The 21,329-nt window shown below is 39.1% G+C and overlaps 1 protein-coding gene across 8 annotated transcripts in view; it reads right to left on the minus strand.

Annotated features, from left to right (window-relative positions):
• SYNE2 (spectrin repeat containing nuclear envelope protein 2) overlaps nt 1-21,329 on the minus strand; it is a 384,031-nt gene that overhangs the window by 150,618 nt on the left and 212,084 nt on the right. For all 8 annotated transcript variants that reach the window (XM_077122415.1, XM_077122416.1, XM_077122418.1 and 5 more), the window contains 4 exons: nt 18,022-20,119; nt 15,886-16,208; nt 3,208-3,352; nt 2,147-2,365 (listed from right to left, as the gene is read on the minus strand). In XM_077122415.1, the coding sequence (XP_076978530.1) occupies nt 2,147-2,365; nt 3,208-3,352; nt 15,886-16,208; nt 18,022-20,119 (2,785 nt within the window). The remainder of the gene's footprint in view (nt 1-2,146; nt 2,366-3,207; nt 3,353-15,885; nt 16,209-18,021; nt 20,120-21,329) is intronic.

The raw sequence follows: 21,329 nt of genomic DNA on the forward strand, positions 1-21,329 counted from the left end.
TTCTTAATAACCAAAAATAGATAACCACATGGGGCAAATTCTATTTTACAAAACAGACAGGTAAGATTTTAGGAAAAAAAAGTTAGATAAAAGTTTAAGTATGTTTTAGTTTTTCAATTTAAAGGGAATATGTAAATTTCTGTGTCCTAAAACATCTACTCTGCAGTCTAATTATTTCTGAAAGTTAGTAGACTTGTGTTACTACAGGCATTTGAAAAACATAAATTCACTGTCATACATAGAAAATACCAATTATGCTAACAGTATCAGATGTGTATAGATCTTTAAATGATGCAGGAATGGGTAAAACTATTTTAAAATCTCACATCAATTTGATATGTGTAAAATCACAGTGCGCTTAAATTGACAGTTTAATGGCTAACCACTAGTTTGAATGGCATCCTTCACCACTTACTGTGAATCTGGGCCTCACTTTCCTCACCTGTAACATGGGAATAACAAAATTTCTAAGCTTCTTGGGAGGATATATGAAATAGTACAGATAAAGTGCTTAGGACTGCGCCTGGCATGTAGTAAGAGCTCAATAAGCTGTTGTTGTTATTGTTACATGAGGACATTTATAGTTTTGTTTGTGCTACTACACTCTTGGAAAAATATTTTGTTACATATTGTCAAATGCTTGCATAAATAATTAGAAAAATGAATGGGATCTGAATTAACAAGACACGATTGTAAATGGGTATATATGAGAGACAATATGACAAAATAAAAAGAACAAAAGTTGAGAACCAGCAGGCCTGGGTTTGAATAAGGGCTGCCCCTTAACAAATTATTTCCTAAGCACTCACAAAGTACAAGGCGTTTGCCAGACTCTAAAGCGACAGTGGTAAGTGAGATGGACCCAGCCCTGGTCCACAGGAGCTTGAACTCTGTAGCTGGGTAACCTGTGCCGTGTCTTAATCGCTCCCTCCTTCAGTTTCCCCGTCTATGAATTGGTAGTAATATTCACCACATGAGGGTGATGCAAGGATCCGACCAGCTCCTGTGCGAAGTGCCTTCTCAGCACAGCAGGCTGCCTGGTGCAGGCACTCAACAAACGCTGCATTACGGAAGGGGAGAACTCCGTGCCAGCAGTCCAGGTAAAACTACCCATTTATAAAATTTAAATGTCCAAGGGACTATTCACTTATCAAACCATTTCAGTACCACCAAAATGATAGTCACTTTCAACAATACCAAGTTTTAAGCAGGATGATACGATACTGCTGAACATTTGGATTCCAAAGCACGTGACCTGATTTAATCAATTACTTATTTATTCATGCAATTTATCTCTCAAGTAAGTTTAGCAAGAATTTTTACATGAATAGGAAAGAAGGGTTTTTATTCATTGTTCTGATTCGTATCTCATACAGGCTTGCCCTTTGATGAAAGAATATCCTAAGATAATTTTATACTATTTTTAATTTTCTTTCTAAATATATGTGATGCCTAAGTTCTGAGCCAAGGTTAAATTAACATCTGTGAATGACATTTATTGTGGAGGTATTTTTCAGAATGAGCATCATACCTCACATTTTTGGGTCCATGATTAATAATTGTAGTTAATTTCCACAGTTAACAAATGTAGTTAACTTCAAAATTAGTTGGCTAAATATGCATTTTAGCTAATTCAAATATTTATATATGTAAAGAAGGTTATTGCTAAGAGGGTTTAACTTATCTGCATGGTATACACACACACACACACACACACACACACACACACACACACACACACACATATATACTTTTTTTTTTTTTTGCATGGGCAGGCACCAGGAACTGAACCCGCATCTCCGGCATGGCAGGTGAGAACTCTGCCCCCGAGCCACTGTCACACCATCACTGAGTCACCATTGCACTGCCCTGCATGATATTCTTAAGCTTAAAAAAGGAAGTGATCACTTATTTATAAGAATAGCGGATACCAAGAAAATGCCGCTATTGAGAGAGGATTTGAATAGTTTCTTGGGGATTATTTTAATAGGACCTGACCTCTATAAACATTTATGAGCAATACATAAGGGATATAAACAACAGGCACAGACTGAGGACTTATTTTATATAAAAACAAAATGAAAATAAAAAAACTTAAGCACATTTGTTTGGAAATCGTATGGCTTGTTGAACATGAGACACTCACTTCTTCACTGACAAATTTCCACTCTTGCTTTAGCTCTTCACACCACATCTCCCACTCTTCAGCAATTTCCAGCAAACTCAGCCATTTTTCCCACAGAGCCAGCACGGTCCTGTGCAAACCCACGCCATCATGTTCTGTGCACCTGGCTCTCAAGCGTCGGAGGAGCTGTCGCAGTTTCATTAAATCTTCTTCGGCCAGTATAAGATTTGAGACCAAAGGCTTAAGAAAGAAAAGAAACAGGAGTGACATAATGTCTATTATTTTTTCTGAAACAGATCAGCTATTTTAATCTTGAGAAACCAATGATTTTAAATCTCCCATAACATTTACTAGATCCATTTCTTAGTTCTTTTGGAGGTATATTTGTCAATTTGAGCTACATGACAATTATCTGTATATTATTGTGTTACCCATTAATTTGGGATTTGGGACCAATAATCAAGCCTTAAGCGAATTTTTCCAAGTAAGAATTTATCTTTAAAGGTACATATTCTGGAAGGACATTTCATCATTTAAACTTAACTTTCTTATTTGACTAGTTAGGGAATCTGCGTAATACTTACTCTATCGACCTCCCAGGCAATATCTGTGGGACTTTTGGTCAATGGGGATCTTAAGCAAGATGATTTAGGACGTCTCCAACCAAATTCTAATCCCATGGATTCTAACAGCGATAACTAAAATTGCTTAGTACCAGAGTTTAAGAAGTAAGCAGAATGTAGAGCTTACGATAGTGAATTCTCAATGGACAAAATATTCTGTTATTGATTCAGCGGCATCCAACCAAACAAGTTGACCCGTAAATCCTTAGAAGGAGCGCTCAGGAAGGACAGAGCACACTAGTCGGGAGAAGAGTGTCTTGGGAGCTCAGTTAATTAAATCTCTCAGAACCAGTGCTCCATTTTACTCATTGGCTTTTTTGCTTTGAAGAATTTTCTTGGGTGTACAACTCAGTTTGAAGATTTCTGTGGGTCATAAAAGAGCCACACGCTCTGGTGCCCTCACTCACATGCACTGGCCCATTTTTGCACAGACTGACTGGAGGCCTGGAGACACGGTACCTTGCTTTGCTCCAGGCGCTCCAAAGCCTCCTTGTACGACACTGGCAGCTGCGACATGGACTGCCCAAGCACCTTCTCCGCTTTGCTGAGGTCAGTGCAAACTTTCTCTTTAATTTTCCCGTAAGAGTCGTAATTCTTGAGACACCTATTGAAGCACAGATAGGGAAAAAAGTGATATTAAATTTTATGTAGTGCAATAAATTCTTAACTTTGCAGGATAACTTCTGCACAATTCATAAAAAAGAATATGATAATTCTGTATTTTGCTCTTGAGTTCATTTCAACCTATTTTTATTAACAATCTCCTCTAAAAAGAGATCTGCCTAAGTCTTTAAATATAAACCTTAATTGTCAGATAATGCCGTCCTCAAAACACCTAAATTGGAGAGTTAAAAATAAAAGTTCACTTTAATGAAGTGAAAATCACATTCTCAAACACTGCTAGTAAGGTGCAAAATGGTACAATTCTTGTAGAAAACTATTTTGGTTTTAAAATGTTCATATCTAGGTCCTGTCCTGATCAAGACAGAAGAGTGAGAGGCTTCAGGGCTCTGACCCCTACAGAAACTCTGAACAACTGGGAAGAACTAGGCAGAAATACCTTTCACAGAGAAGCAGAAAACAGTTAAAGGACTATAATACAGGCTGAGTGCCAAACGGAGGTCAAGGCTGCTAAAAAGCATCGGGCTCTCACAGCTGCTGGCTCCACCCGGTTCCCGGTCCCCCACCCACTCCCTCAACACCCAGGCAGGGAGCCAGAGCCCCCTCCCAGTGTGCAGCCCCCTGGTCTCACTTCCAGAGAGGCCAGCACAGCCTTGTGCACATACTGAGCCATGGAGGGCTGACCAATCTGTCCAGTGCTGGCCCTGACCTTGCCCTGGGTACAGAAGGCAGCTCACCCGAACTCTCCTGCATGACACTGTGGGACAGCAGTCAGGTGGCCGCCGGGTGCAAGAGACTGCTGGCTGTAGGTTCTGCAGCGCAGCGCTTGGCTCCTGAGGACCCTGCTTCCTATCACCTGACATGTGCATCCGTGTATAGGGTGGGGAATTCCCAGGGCCATTTTGGCCTTGAGCTATTCTCTAAAATCAAGGTATGGATGAACCCTAAAGGACGGCAACCCCACAGGTCAATCTGCCGAATCCAAGGAAAGATGTTTTCTTTTTCACCTTTTGTTGTTGTCGTTGGCTCCTGGCATTCAAGGAAAGCTCTGTCATAACAGTAGGTGGATACAAACTTAAGGAAAGGAGGGCTCAGAGTCTAAATTCCAGTATGAACCCATTAAAATACCAAAATGTCCAGGTTTCAGCAAAAGGTTACAAAGCATACAAAGAAACAGGAAGCAATAGCCCAGGCAAAGGAGAAAATAAAGCATTAGAAATGAGGAGGACCAGACCTGGGACACGTCAGACAAAGAATTTTTAAAAATGCTCCTTAATAGGAAAGTATGGATAAAGAACTAAAGAAAATCAGGAAAATGATAGATGAACACAAAAATAGTATTAATGGAGAGATAGACATTATAAAAAGGAAACACACAGAACTGAGAACACACTAATAGGAATTCAACGTTCCCTAGAGGACCTTGCCATGGATTGGAGCTAGCAGAAGAAAGAATCAGTGAGCATTAAGGTAAGACCATTGGAATCATCCAGTCTGAGGAGCAGAAGGAGGAAAGACTGAAGAAAAGTGAACAGAGCCCAAGGGACTCGTGTAACACCATTAAGTGTACCAATATACATTGTGGGAGTCCCAAAGGAAAAGAAAAAGAGAAAGGGGAGAAAATATTCAAAGAAGTAATGGCTGAAAACTTCCCAAATTTAATTAAAGACATGGATATACACATCCAAAACACTCAATGAACTCATAAACATAAATAGACCCACGTGGGGGTACCCAAAGATAAAAACAGAATTCAGAAAGCCACCAGAGAGACACATTGTATGACAAATAAGGAAGCCTCAATAAGATTAAGTGTCAATTTCCCATCAGAAACAATGTATGAAAGAAGACAGAGGGATATTTAAAGTGCTAAAAGCAAAAAACTGCCAACAAAGAATTCTATATCCAGCAAAATGTCTTTCAAAAACGAGGGAGAGATGGGACAGACAACAGTGGCTCAGCAGGCAGAGTTCTCACCTGCCATGCCAGGGACCTGGCTTCAATTCCCGGGGCCTGCCCATGCCAAAAAAAAAAAAAGAGGGATAGATGAAGACATTCCCAGATAAACAAAAGCTAAGGGACTCTGACACCACTAAACTGGCCCTACAAGAGAAGTTAAAGCATTCCACAGGTTGAAAGGAAAAGGCAACGAATGGACAATAGATCAAAGCTGCATGAAGAAATAAATATCTCTGTTAAGGGTAATGGCAGGAGCAAATATAAATGCAGTACTATGCTTATTTTGGTTGCAACTCCACTTTTTATTCCCCACAGCATCTAAAAGGCAAATGCATAAACCCCGGTGAGAAATAAGTGGTTTGTGACTTATGACGTATAACCATGTGTTTGTGACAGGACCTACATAACAGCTGGAGGACAGAAGAGGTGTGCGAACACAGCTCTGTGTTTACTACTGAGGTTTAGCTGGTATGAAGATAAATGAAAATGCTATAGATTTGGGATGTTAAATTTACGTGCCATGTTAACTATAAAGAATATATGGCTCGGCGCCTCGATGTCTCGGGTGTACCAGGAAGATAGAGGAGGAGGCAGTGCCTCCTTAAAACTGAAGATATACCCGACTTTCGGAGAAGATAGCGGCTTAGTAAGACGCGCGGATCTTAGTTCCTCCTCCAAAACAGCTACTAGGGGAGTAGAAACGATACAGAATAGCTCCCGGAGCCACAACAGAGATAAAAAAGACAGCGTACCCCATCCTGGAATGGCTGACTGGCTGAGAGAACCCACTTCGGTGAGATCGCCGAGGGGTGCGGGCTTCCCCGGGCGGGGTGGCAAGCAGCCAAAGTCCCTCCCTTCCTCCTTCCCAGGCCAGCTGGCAGAATTGGGCAGGTGGTCCCCTCAATCCGCGGCGGCTGGTGCCCCCACCACGCGCGGCCCCCCGGACCAACTGGGAGAATTGGATCGGAGATCCTCAGGCCGTGGAGAACGGTGACCGGGGTCCCTTCCAAACACGTGGCTTCCCGGTCCGGTCGGGAAAAGTGCACTCTCCCGGGCTGCGGCGGCTGGCGCCCTCCCGCCACGCTTGGTGTCCGGGGCCGACTAGGAAATTCAGACAGGCGCTCTCCTGGGCTGTGGCGGCCAGCGACCCTCCCTGCATTCGGACCCCTGGGCCGGCTGGCACTCTTCCAAGCCACTTCGGCTGACGAACACCCCCCACGGCGAGAGTTCTCCAAAGTTAAAGGACCCACAGCACCTTTTACTGGTGGGACCCGCAGACAAACGTGTGCCACGAGCGCCACCTACTGGGCAGGATAAGAAAAACAGAACCCAGAGATTTCACAGAAAAATCTTACAACCTTGTTGGGTCCGACACCCAGGGAAATCTGACTAAATGCCCAGACGCCAGCAGCAGAAGATAACTGTCCACACTCAGAAGATTGAGAATATGGCCCAGTCAAAGGATCAAACCAATAGTTCAAATGAGATACAGGAGATGAAACAACTAATGCTGAATATACGAACAGAAATGGAAAACCTCTTCAAAAACGAAATCAATAAATTGAAGGAGGACATGAAGAAGACATGGGCTGAACAAAAAGAAGAAATAGAAAAACTGAAAAAACAAATCACAGAACTTATGGAAGTGAAGGATAAAGTAGAAAAGATGGAAAAAACAATGGATACCTACAATGATAGATTTAAAGAGACAGAAAATAGAATTAGTGATTTGGAGGATGGAACATCTGAATTCCAAAAAGAAAACGAAACTATCGGGAAAAGAATGGAAAATTTTGAACAGGGTATCAGGGAACTCAAGGACAATATGAACCGCACAAATATACGTGTTGTGGGTGTCCCAGAAGGAGAAGAGAAGGGAAAAGGAGGAGAAAAACTAATGGAAGAAATTATCACTGAAAATCCCCCAACTCTTATGAAAGACCTAAAATGACAGATCCAAGAAGTGCAGAACACCCCAAAGAGATTAGACCCAAATAGGCGTTCTCCAAGACACTTACTAGTTAGAATGTCAGAGGTCAAAGACAAAGAGAGGATCTTGAAAGTAGCAAGAGAAAAACAATCCATCACATACAAGGGAAACCCAATAAGACTATGTGTAGATTTCTCAGCAGAAACCATGGAAGCTAGAAGACAGTAGGATGATATATTTAAATTACTAAAAGAGAAAAACTGCCAACCAATATTCCTATATTCAGCAAAATTGTCCTTCAAAAATGAGGGAGAAATTAAAACATTCTCAGACAAAAAGTCACTGAGAGAATTTGTGACCAAGAGACCAGCTCTGCAAGAAATACTAAAGGGAGCACTAGAGTCAGATACGAAAAGACAGAAGAGAGAGATATGGAAAAGAGTGTAGAAAGAAGGAAAATCAGATATGATATATATAATACAAAAGGCAAAATGGTAGAGGAAAATATTATCCAAACAGTAATAACACTAAATGTTAATGGACTGAATTCCCCAATCAAAAGACATAGACTGGCAGAATGGATTAAAAAACAGGATCCTTCTATATGTTGTGTACAGGAAACACATCTTAGACCCAAAGATAAACATAGGTTGAAAGTGAAAGGTTGGGAAAAGATATTTCATGCAAATAACAACCAGAAAAGAGCAGGAGTGGCTATACTAATATCCAACAAATTAGACTTCAAATGTAAAACAGTTAAAAGAGACAAAGAAGGACACTATATACTAATAAAAGGAACAATTCAACAAGAAGACATAACAATCATAAATATTTACGCACCGAACCAGAATGCCCCAAAATACGTGAGGACTACACTGCAAATACTGAAAAGGGAAATAGACACATATACCATAATAGTTGGAGACTTCAATTCACCACTCTCATCAATGGACAGAACATCTAGACAGAGGATCAATAAAGAAATAGAGAATCTGAATATTACTATAAAGGAGCTAGACTTAACAGACATTTATAGGACATTAAATCCCACAACAGCAGGATACACCTTTTTCTCAAGTGCTCATGGATCATTCTCAAAGATAGACCATATGCAGGGTCACAAAGCAAGTCTTAACAAATTTAAAAAGATTGAAATCATACACAACACTTTCTCGGATCATAAAGGAATGAAGTTGGAAATCAATAATAGGCGGAGTGCCAGAAAATTCACAAATACGTGGAGGCTCAACAACACACTCTTAAACAACGAGTGGGTCAAAGAAGAAATTGCAAGAGAAATTAGTAAATACCTCGAGGCGAATGAAAATGAAAACACAACATATCAAAACCTATGGGAGGCAGCAAAGGCAGTGCTAAGAGGGAAATTTATTGCCCTAAATGCCTATATCAGAAAAGAAGAAAAGGCAAAAATGCAGGAATTAACTGTCCACTTGGAAGAACTGGAGAAAGAACAGCAAACTAATCCCAAAGCAAGCAAAAGGAAAGACATAACAAAGATTAGAGCAGAAATAAATGAAACTGAAAACATGAAAACAATAGAGAAATCAATAAGGCCAGAAGTTGGTTCTATGAGAAAATCAATAAGATTGATGGGCCCTTAGCAAGATTGACAAAAAGAAGAAGAGAGAGGATGCAAATAAATAAGATCAGAAATGGAAGAGGAGACATAACTACTGACCTCACAGAAATAAAGGAGGTAATAACAGGATACTATGAACAACTTTACGCTAATAAATACAACAATTCAGAGGAAATGGACGGGTTCCTGGAAAGACATGAACAACCAACTTTGACTCAAGAAGACATAGATGACCTCAACAAACCAATCACAAGTAAAGAAATTGAATCAGTCATTCAAAAGCTTCCTAAAAAGAAAAGTCCAGGACCAGACGGCTTCACATGTAAATTCTATCAAACATTCCAGAAAGAATTAGTACCAACTCTCCTCAAACTCTTCAACATAATCGAAGTGGAGGGAAAACTACCTAATTAATTCTATGAAGCCAACATCGCCCTCATACCAAAACCAGGCAAAGATATTACAAAAAAAGAAAACTACAGACCGATCTCTCTAATGAATATAGATGCAAAAATCCTCAATAAAATTCTAGCAAATCGTATCCAACAACACATTAAAAGAATTATACATCATGACCAAGTAGGATTCATCCCAGGTATGCAAGGATGGTTCAACATAAGAAAATCAATTAATGTAATACACCATATCAACAAATCAAAGCAGAAAAATCACATGATCATCTCAATTGATGCACAGAAGGCATTTGACAAGATTCAACAAACTTTCCTGTTGAAAACACTTCAAAAGATAGGAATACAAGGGAACTTCCTTAAAATGATAGAGGGAATATATGAAAAACCCACAGCTAATATCATCCTCAATGGGGAAAAATTGAAAACTTTCCCCCTAAGATCAGGAACAAGACAAGGATGTCCACTATCACCACTATTACTCAACACTGTGTTGGAGGTTCTAGCCAGAGCAATTAGACAAGAAAAATACAAGGCATCAAAATTGGAAAGGAAGAAGTAAAACTATCAATGTTTGCAGACGATATGATACTATACGTCAAAAACCCGGAAAAATCCACAACAAAACTACTAGTGCTAATAAATGAGTACAGCAAAGTAGCAGGTTACAAGGTCAACATTCAAAAATCTGTAGCATTTCTATACACTAGCAATGAACAAGCGGAGGGGGAAATCAAGAAACGAATCCCATTTACAATTGCAACTAAAAGAATGAAATACCTAGGAATAAATTTAACTAAAGAGACAAAAAACCTATATAAAGAAAACTACAAAAAATTGTTAAAAGAAATCACAGAAGACCTAAATAGATGGAAGGGCATACCGTGCTCATGGATTGGAAGACTAAATATAATTAAGATGTCAATCCTACCTAAATTGATCTACAGATTCAATGCAATACCAATCAAAATCCCAACAACTTATTTTTCAGAAATAGAAAACCAATAAGCAAATTTATCTGGGAGGGCAGGGTGCCCCGAATTGCTAAAAACATCATGAGGGAAAAAAACGAAGCTGGAGGTCTCGCGCTGCTGGACTTTAAGGCATATTATGAAGCCACAGTGGTCAAAACAGCATGGTATTGGCATAAAGATAGATATATCGACCAATGGAATCGAATAGAGTGCTCAGATATAGACCCTCTCATCTATGGACATTTGATCTTTGATAAGGCAGTCAAGCCAACTCACCTGGGACAGAACAGTCTCTTCAATAAATGGTGCCTAGAGAACTGGATATCCATATGCAAAAGAATGAAAGAAGACCCATATCTCACACCTTATACAAAAGTTAACTCAAAATGGATCAAAGATCTAAACATTAAGTCTAAGACCATAAAACAGTTAGAGGAAAATGTTGGGAGATATCTTATGAAACTTACAATTGGAGGTGGTTCTATGGACCTTAAACCTAAAGCAAGAGCACTGAAGAAGGAAATAAATAAATGGGAGCTCCTCAAAATTAAACACTTTTGTGCATCAAAGAACTTCATCAAGAAAGTAGAAAGACAGCCTACACAATGGGAGATAATATTTGGAAATGACATATCAGATAAAGGTCTAGTATCCAGAATTTATAAAGAGATTGTTCAACTCAACAACAACAAAAAGACAGCCAACCCAATTACAAAATGGGAAAAAGACTTGAACAGACACCTATCAGAAGAGGAAATACCAATGGCCAAAAGGCACATGAAGAGATGCTCAATGTCCCTGGCCATTAGAGAAATGCAAATCAAAACCACAATGAGATATCATCTCACACCCACCAAAATGGCCATTATCAACAAAACAGAAAATGACAAGTGCTGGAGAGGATGCGGAGAAAGAGGCACACTTACCCACTGTTGGTGGGAATGTCAAATGGTGCAACCACTGTGGAAGGCAGTTTGGCGGTTCCTCAAAAAGCTGAATATAGAATTGCCATACGACCCAGCAATACCATTGCTAGGTATCTACTCAAAGGACTTAAGGGCAAAGACACAAACAGACATTTGCACACCAATGTTTATAGCAGCGTTATTTACAATTGCAAAGAGATGGAAACAGCCAAAATGTCCATCAACAGATGAGTGGCTAAACAAACTGTGGTATATACATACGATGGAATATTATGCAGCTTTAAGACAGAATAAACTTATGAAGTATGTAATAACATGGATGGACCTAGAGAACACTATGCTGAGTGAATCTAGCCAAAAACTAAAGGACAAATACTGTATGGTCCCACTGATGTGAACTGACATTCGAGAATAAACTTGGAATATGTCATTGGTAACAGAGTCTAGCAGGAGTTAGAAACAGGGTAAGATAATGAGTAATTGGAGCTGAAGGGATACAGACTATGCAACAGGACTAGATACAAAAACTCAAAAATGGACAGCACAATAATACCTAATTGTAAAGTAATCATGTTAAAACACTGAATGAAGCTGCATCTGAGCTATAGGTTTTTTTGGGTTTTTTTTTACTATTATTATTACTTTTATTTTTTTTCCCTGTATTAACATTCTTTATCTTTTTCTGTTTTGTTGCTAGTTCTTCCAAACCGATGCAAATGTACTAAGAAACGATGATCATGCATCTATGTGATGATGTTAAGAATTACTGATTGTATATGTAGAATGATATGATTTCTAAATGTTGGGTTAATTTCTTTTTTTCCATTAATTAATAAAAAATAACAAACAGAAAACAAAACAAAGAAAAACTGAAGATATAATGGGGATCCAACCCTTTACCCAAACGTTCTAAAAACCAGCCTCCTAGTTCCTTGTCAGTCTCCCTGTAATACTCCTGTGCTGCCTGTAAAGTAGCCAAGTGGGACATACTGGTTAGAATAGCACCTTAGGGCTGTAAACAGCTCTGTCATTCCCCACACCCTTCAGTTCCCAACCCTTATTCCCTTTTTAACAGGATCCCTAGCTCGATCCTCTGGTTCTCAGTCCTTGAATTGAAAGATACCTTCTTCTGCATATCCCTACACATAAACTCCTTTTTTTTTTGCATTGGCTGGCACCAGGAAGCCAACCTGGGCAAACTCCCAATTTCTGTTTGCCTTTGAATGGCAGGGGACAGAGTATGCTACTCCACCCCACCTTACTTGGACAGTTTTACTTCAGAGATTTAGAGATAGCCCTCACCTTGTTGGAAATGCCTTAGCACAGGACTTAACCCACTTACACTTGAAGTCTAGCACATTTATTCATATGTAGATGATTTGCTGATACGCAGTCCCACTCAAGAAGCCTCACTAGTGGACACCATTACAACACTTAATTTTTTGACTGTACGAGAATATCAAGTTTCCACTACCAAAGCTCAGACTGCCTTAAATGAAAGGCTCTTTATCTTGGGGTTGTCCTTACCCCAGGGAAGTGCCCTTCGTCATCCAAGAGGGTCCAAGCCATACTCTCAGAATCTCCCCCTGGGACCAAAAAACAATAAGAAACTTCCTGAGAGTGGCAGGATATTACAGAATCTAGATACCTCATTCTGGAGAAATAGCACAGCCTCTATATGAAGCCTCTGGGGGGCTACACAGCACCACCTTGGGATGGGGAGCAGAGCAAGCTGCTGCCTGTACCATCCTTAAAAGAGCCCTTACCTGCCTGCCTGCCTTGGGCCTGCCAAACCTAGAGAAACCGTTTTACCTGTATGTTAACTGTGCCAGTTTGAAACTGTTGGGTACCCTTAATCCTCATTCAGTATTGTTGGGTGGGATCTTTTTGATTAAGTTGTTTCCATGGAGATTTGATCCACCCAAGTTGTGGGTAGGACCTTTTGATTAGGTGTTTTCCATGGAGATGTGTCTCCACCCATTCAAGGTAGCATTGTTTACTGGAGCCTTTAAGAGGGAACTATTTTGGAAAAAACTTCAGAACTGACAGAGAGAGATGTCTGGAGATGCAGAAAGAAACTACCCTTGAGGAAGCTGTTTGAAATGAGAAGCCAGGTGAGAAACCTAGTAGATGTCACCATGTCCCTTCCCAGCTGACAGAGAATCCTCGAACATCATCGACCCTTTTTTGAGTCAAGGTATCTTCTTCTGGATGCCTTAGTTTGGACATTTTTATGGCCTTACAACTGTAAACTTGCAATTTAATAAATTCTCTTTATACAAGCCAAAAAAAAAAAATAATAATATATGGAAGGATATGCAGGCTCACAGGAGCGGAAATGAGAGTTCAGGCTGTCAGGGACAGAAGGCAGGGGAAGTGGGGAGTTAATGCAAAATGGATGGAGGGTTTCTCTTTGGGGATATGGGGAAATTTTAGTAATAGAAGATGGTGAGGGTAACACAGCGAATGTGTTAACCCCACCAAACCGTGTGCCTGAGGGGCGTTGGGAAGGGATGATTTAGGTTGTACATACGTTCCTATAATGAAAAAAGAGAGAGAACAACTGAAGAGATAATGATAACTACAGGCCACACATGACCCTAGATGGGATAAACTAAGGGAGGAGAGAAGGCTCAAAAGGGCACTCCTGGGATGTGAAAAAACTGGCATATAGACTAAAATCTTTTTATTAATGTTAAATTTCTTGAGCTTAATAGCTGTTCTTAAGGTAGTTCCATACTAAATATACTTGTTCTTAGAAAACGTACATGACAGTATTAAGTGTTCAAGGAGTACAACCCACATTCAAGTGTTCAGAAAATGAACTGATAGATGGATAGACAGATGTACTGCAAAGTCGATGGAGAGAGTATGATATGGCAGATGTGACAACATGGTAAGATGGACGGATCTGGGTTATCTGCAGAGATATGGGTATGTTGGAATTCTCTGTGTGGGGTCTGTACTACTGTCTTTAAACTTTCCCGTAAGTTTGAAGGTATTTCATACTTAAAAAATTTTAACTTAAAAAAAAGTTCATATCTTTTGACTCATTTACTCAAATTCACCAATTTACCTGAAAGAATTAATCCTAAACATAAAATATTTACTCTAATATTAAAAAAAACTTTTATAAAAGAAAATCTTTTTATTCATTATAGTACCATAAAATGACAAATATTGGACCACCTTTAACGTCTAGTGAAAATTATGGTTAAGTAAATTACAACAATCCATTTGATAAAATACTGCATAGCAAGTACTTTTATGAAGTGTTTGTTAACACAAGGAAAAGAGCTCATATTATAATATAAAGAAAAAAAAGCAGGACATTCATCTACAATATAATGTTCTGATATATTTTCAAAACACTATGCACAAATAAGGAAAAAAAGAAAAAAAACACTGTGCACAAAACTATAGATACAAAATAGACACTGAATAAATCCTCCACTGAAAACAGTTTAAAATTCTGTATCAAATAGTTTTTAAAATAAAAAAGCAACTCTTTAAAAACAAATGAATGAACAGGCAAGGAATTAGAAATATTCAGCAGTCCCAAACCATGTAACAGTGAAAATACAGAGATATAAGCAAAACTCCAGAGTCAGTTTTTCATATTATGGGCACTTGCCAAGTTTCAACTTTCTTGGCCTCTTCCTGGAATCACTCTTCCTGTGGGATAAAGCCTGGAGTCCGCCCCAGGAGTGATATCTAAAAGGAGAAGTTTTCTAGAAAGATACTTACTACATATATATAACCACAAAGTACTGGACTCCAAAATATAAAACAAACCCCTACAAATCTTTAAGAAAAAGACACACAACTCAATAGAAATTGGATAAAGACTTAAACAGACATTCTACAGCGGAGGAAGTATGAACGAACAATAAACATTCAAAAAAGAGCTCAAACTCAGCAGCAGTAACAGAAATGCAAATGTAAACCACTTCTCACCCATCAGATTGGCAAAAATTAAGTCTCACAGTATCAGGTGTTGGCACTGATACGGGACAACTTGGAAAACTTTGAGGCTGCTTGAGCAGATATTGGTGAAATCATTTGGAGCTAAAAGTTTAAAGGGAGTGCACCCTTTGACCTAGAAAACACACTCCCACCTACAGACTGAAGGGAAGCTCCTGTATCTGAAAACGCTCCTAGCAGCCCTGTTTGAGAGGGCGAAACTGTAAATGACCCTAAGATTTATCACCAGTTTAGTGAATCCTACTGGAGGCAAGAACAGGTACAGACCTGAGGATGGCAATAACGAGCTTGAAACAAATCAAGTCACAGAAGAACGCACACACGACATGCGGGTTCAAAAACACGAAAACTAACATATTGTTTCAGGACAAAGACACGCAAGGGAATTGTAAACACAAAGACACAAAATTCAGGAGAATGGTTACTTTTGAGAGGAGTGGAGAGGAGCACATGAAAGAATTCAAAGGGAATGATGTTTATCTTTGAACACTTGGGTACTAAGATGCTTGTTTTTATCATTATTTTTTACAAATATTCTGGTGAATGTACCCAACATTAAGTAAGAAAAAAAAAAGAAAAAGAAATATAATAAACTATTCACCATATTTTTCTTTAGGTGGTGATTTTCTATACTTTCCAAATTATCTCTAATGAACACATTTATTATAAAGAGAAAAAAAAAAACCCTACATCTTGTTTTCATAAAGCCTTACCTTTATAAAGAAGAATTTACCTTTCAATTTCAGCTTCCTCTACTTTGGCTGCTTCCCTCACGGTTGAGCTCTTAGAAACCAATTCCTGTAAAGTACACTGAAGCTGGAGTTTGGCTTCAGGGCTGGAGATGGGTCCCAATTTCTCGGTGAGGGCTTGGACGTCTGCTATTGTGGATTCAAGTTCCTCTTGTTTCCTAGAAAGGATCTCCAGAGATTCTTCTGGACTATCCAGATCAACTTTTTGGGAGCTGATGATGGCTTCCAGGGCAGCAAGGATCCCCTGGGCTCTGGTGGCTGCGTCATTATAGCGTGTCATCGTTTCATAAGCATCATTCAGGACCGTCTGGTGAACAGGGGAGGAGAGGCTGTGACACATCGTCAAACTTTGGGGATTTTTGCCACTTTTGAATTTTCCTGGTGCATCCATAACATGCCTGCACATCTTAGCACATTATCATAAGCTAAGTTTGACAATATTACACGAGCACTTAAAAATGAGTAACTTCACAAAACTTGCTTCCAGATTTACTAAGAGATTTAACCTAAATTCAAAACTACATCTCATGAATCATGTCTAATGATGTAGCTACCTGCTCTGGAACTCTTGTACTAGACTATGAATTAACTAAAACAGTTGAGTATATTCAATATATATAACTTTAAAACGCAGACCTCTTGTGTTTTTAAATTAACGGCTGTGTGTGGTTTGGGGTACATCACTTAACTCTCTCCAGACCTCGGTCTTCTCATTAAAATACTAAGTAGTTGAAACAAATGACTTTAAAGGTCCCTTCCAGTCCAGTTCTAATCATATAATATAGGGGACTTACACATATTGTTTCCTGAAGAGAAAGCAAATCAAATTAAACCGACCAAATTAAAGCCAAGTACTCAATTTACTCAACATGTGTTAAGCACTTATTTAAAGAACATATGAAGGTTCATGATACGACTTCATATTTCTGTGGCATTTTGCACTTATCAAAATACTTCAAATAGATTGTCTAATGACACTTATAATTAGAGAGGGGAGTAATTTCCCCATTTTATAAATTCAATGTGACAATTGTGAAAATACAGGGTAAAGCACTGTGCTAAACATGGTGTGAATCCAGTGACCCTTAAGCTATGACCCTATTACCAGAAGGATTATTATCAGAAGGAGAGGAGGGAATGTGCTGGAGATGCTCTATAATAGGGAGTGGCAAACTTTTTCTGTAAAAGGTCAGATAGTAAATATTTTAGGCTGGGCAGGCCATGTGTTTCAACGCTGCTGTGCGGCAGGAAAGCAGGCAGAGAGGATGTACACGAATGGGGGTAACTGTTCCAATAACACCACCAGCTATGGATGCACAGTGGCTCAGTGGTTAGAATGCCCGCCTTCCATGCGAGAGACCCAAGTTCGATTTCCGAACCATGCACCAAAAACCAAAAAAAAAACATCAACCATATCTGGCCTGCGGCTGCAATTTTGTTAGTCTTGGCTCCGGAATCCCAGAGGCCTCAGCTTTTTTTTTTTCTTTTCTTTTTTTTTTTTACAGAGACCTCAATTTGAATCCTGATTCTGTTACTGTTGCAACACATGAGCAAATGATTGCTCTTTCTAAACTTCAATTTCCTTTTTTAAAAATGCAGGTAGTAACAGTGCCCACCTCAGAGAGCTACAATGAAGATACTATGTGAAGTCTTTAGCCCAATACCTAACATGTTATGAGCTCTAAGTAAATGTCAGCCATTATTTGGGATTCTTTCCTCTACGTCATACGTCTTCCCATATACCCTATTGTCTCTAAAAAAACTTTCTTTTGTGCTCAACTGGGGCTTTGAGGGAAATAGAAATAATGGTGTCAGACCTGCCTGTCTTCAGTATCACTGTATGCAGGTGTAGAATGAGTCGGGATTGTTTCCTTACCTGGATACAGCTTCTAAAATATGTTTCTAGGATCTAATGAAAAAATGGCCAAAAATAAATTACTATTCAATCTAGTCCACTGTAATTTTTTAAATGGCTCCTCTCATTAAATGCATGTATTTTCCTGAAGAACCTGTAACTTCTTTAGAAGTACAGATATTAACTAGAATAAAACACAAATTCATGAAATAAAAATAGATACCTTAACTGCCTAGCTTTTAAAAAAAAAACAAAAAAAACTTACCATGCGCCCAACAATGCTTGGGTTAAGCTGTGTTTGAAGATCTTCAATGTAATGTAATTTTGTTTCCATATCGCTAGCTTCGGAAGACTTTCCTTTTTCTTTTTGCTTCTCAGTAGCTGTCAAGGCTTTAATGGTATAAATTTCTGCCTGAATTTGTTCTTGAAATACTTCACAATTATCCTTTTCATTCTGAATATGTTTAATTCCCAAATTTGTAAGCAAAGGCTGCTGTAACTTTGATTTTATCTGATTTAAAACAGATAAGGAATTTCCTAGTTTGTCCTGAAGAGCCTTTTCATCCATTTCTTTCAGTTGGAATTCTAGCACCATGTCTTGGAGAACCTTCTGTAACTTACGATTTTCTTCTACGTACAGCTTTATTTGTAGTATTTCTTTCTCTTTGAATGACTCATCAAAGGCCTTATTTTTGCTTAATTTCTTTATCATCTCATGATATAAGCACATGGCTTTTTCAATTCTCTGATTTAAAATGTGAGCATTGAGCAGACTGCTTTCTGCATTAGGAGTTTTTAGCACTGCTTCAGCATCTTTCTTAATTTGTGAAGCCACAGCCCTTACTTTATTTAGTGATGCTTGATACTTGTCATGTTCTGCCACAAATGTGTCCCACTGCTTAATTTTCTCTTCAAGTTGCTTTTCTTTTTCAAATACTTGGGTCTGTAACTGGTCAAGCTGTGAACAATCCCAGTTTAGTCCTATAAAGTCAAACACATCTTTGAATTTCAATACTTGTAAGATACTAGACTGAATAACCATGAGTCTGTCTTTAAGACTACAGAACTCCTCTTTAACGCCTGGATTTATTTCTTGATTTAGTAGTTCGTTGCACTGCATATTGTCAATCTCCTTCTGAAGCAAAGATGTTTTTTCATGGAATTCTCTGTAAAATTTTATTTTGTGTTCCACACCATCACATTTTTTCTGAACGAATCTTTGTGTTCTGTCAACTTTAGTCTTAAGACTTTTCAACTGATCAGCCAGAAATAATCTTTCAAACACAGTTAGATCCTTACAGAAGTCCGTTAGTTCCTGAAGATGTGTTGAAATTACACTTTCAGCTTCTTCCAGCTCCTTCTGAGATGCCTTCAAGGTGACATGCTGTCGTTCCAGTTCAGCTTCTGTGGTGGGTGTTTCCATGTTGGGAATTATCAGTATTTCATTTCCTTGAAGACAAAGGTGAACCTTCCCTACTGTTGCCAAAAACTTGTGTCTTTCCTCCAATTTAGATTCTAACTGCTGTGATCTTTGAGTAGATTTTAAAACTAGCATTTGGTATTGCTTCTGTAAATCCTGTAGGAGGTTATTCAAATCATCAGTCTCATATCCTGCAAGATTAGGAATATTATCTTTGACTTCTTCAACCAAAGACTGTACAACCTGGCTCTTATCTAGAATGCCATCGTGTGTCACCTTGCACTTTCTGATCTGTGAAAGAACGCCATCTGGGAGAAGGGAAATGGTGTGAACGAGTTCACCCAGCAGAGTCTTGACCCATAAAATAGTTTCTTTCATCTTATATTTTATTTCACACTTCCTGATCTGATTTTCCACCTCGAGGTTTAATGGTTCCAATGCTTCCAATTGCGTCTGCAAATTATTTACTGCATCTTCCAAAGTCTTCTTATCTTTCTCCCCCCAAATCCTCTTCATCTGAATTTCAGCTCGCCTCTTTAAAACGGAAAATCTGTGCCTGAGAGCCTGGAATTCAGTGGCCAAGGAAACTACACTTTGGCTTCTTCCTTCTTCTCCTCCTGGAGAGTTCAGCCTTAATTGTAAATCTTGCTGCTGTTGCTGCAGAGAAATCTCAATGTCCTGGATCGTCTTCATGAGGGACGTCAGTTCATCATATTCCATCACTTGCTGAGAATACTTTTTTTGAACCAGTTGTTGCAGTCGTTCCCAGCCAAGCTCAAGTTGCCTAACCCGCCTTCCCAACAACTTCTTATCCATGTCAGTCACATGCGTGGACAGAGTCTCCCATTCGATTGTCAGCTCATTTAAAGAACCTTTCTCTCTTTCTGTTGATGCCAAGAAGTTTTTAATTTTATCTAGATAGGCTGCGCTGTCCAGTGGCCCCCTGGAAAAGAAAAATTAAAATGGAGCTTAATATGTATTAACATGCAGTTAGATGCCATTAAAAGAAATTAACTCTGCTTTGAATTCCCAGAAAAGAAGATTAAATTGTCTACAAAAGTGCTCTTTTCCTTAAAATAAATATCAGAATCTTGTCCACTGTGGCTTTCAATGTGTGCAACAAGGTAGAAAGCTCACCTGCAAAATGAGTATGATAAAAGTACAGAACCACGGGGAAGGAATGCAAGAAGTTGAAGGTATAATATACGTCAAAACACCATGTAAACTGTAAAGTACATATAAAAAGTTTAGTCTGAGACTGAGAGAATTTACTCTCAACGTCCAACTGGTTTATTGTCAAGGCTTTCCAACAATAATGATAATATTGACTAAAAAGCTGCAATCATCAGGATAATCATTTAAATTTCCTCAAAGGCCCTCACTGAAAGTGAAGCCATTTAGCCATAAATAGAAGATAACTTTCAATAACAGAGAAATGTTTATACATAAAGACTACATCTATAGAAGAAAGGACTATAGGGAAATGGCAGAGTAGAAAGCTCCAGAAATCAGTTCCTCCACCGAAACAACCATTGAACAGGCAGGACCTGTCTGAATCAATTATTTTAAAACTCTAACAGAATACTGGGCAGCATCCTGGGAAGAGCTGGAGGAAGAGGCTGGTAAATCGTCACCGATATTGATGAATTTCACGCCCCATGCAGCATGAACGAGTGCATCAGCATGTCACCTTGAAGGCATCTCAGAAGGAAGTGTAAGAAAAAAAGGTACTGCCTCTGTAAGACTCCTCTGTCGGTTTTGCCTGAGTTAGAACGGTGGGCTGGGACACTGGCTGTCCTGAGAGCTGGACCCCAGGGATCTGAGGCAGCTAATCGAAAGCAGTGATCAGCAATCAGGACCAAACACCCCCAGATTTGGGGGGACTAGGCTCTTACAGCCCTTTGTAATGACATCTGCAAGCTGCACCAAGCGCCCAGGCTTCAGTCCCGCTGTGCTGCCATGTGGCTGAGAGATGGGAAGTTGTGGTAATGGATGGTGGGGAGAGTAGCACAGCATTACATACATTGTGTAATGAATTTTATACTTGTAAGTGGTTGAACAATTAATACTAGGTTGTAGAAATGTTACCAGAATAAAAAAAAGAATGTAATAACTCATAGATGTACACCAGGAAAAAAATGAACCCTAGGGTA

Source organism: Tamandua tetradactyla, chromosome 12 (assembly GCF_023851605.1).
Source record: "Tamandua tetradactyla isolate mTamTet1 chromosome 12, mTamTet1.pri, whole genome shotgun sequence".
NCBI classification, from domain to species: Eukaryota; Metazoa; Chordata; class Mammalia; order Pilosa; family Myrmecophagidae; genus Tamandua; species Tamandua tetradactyla.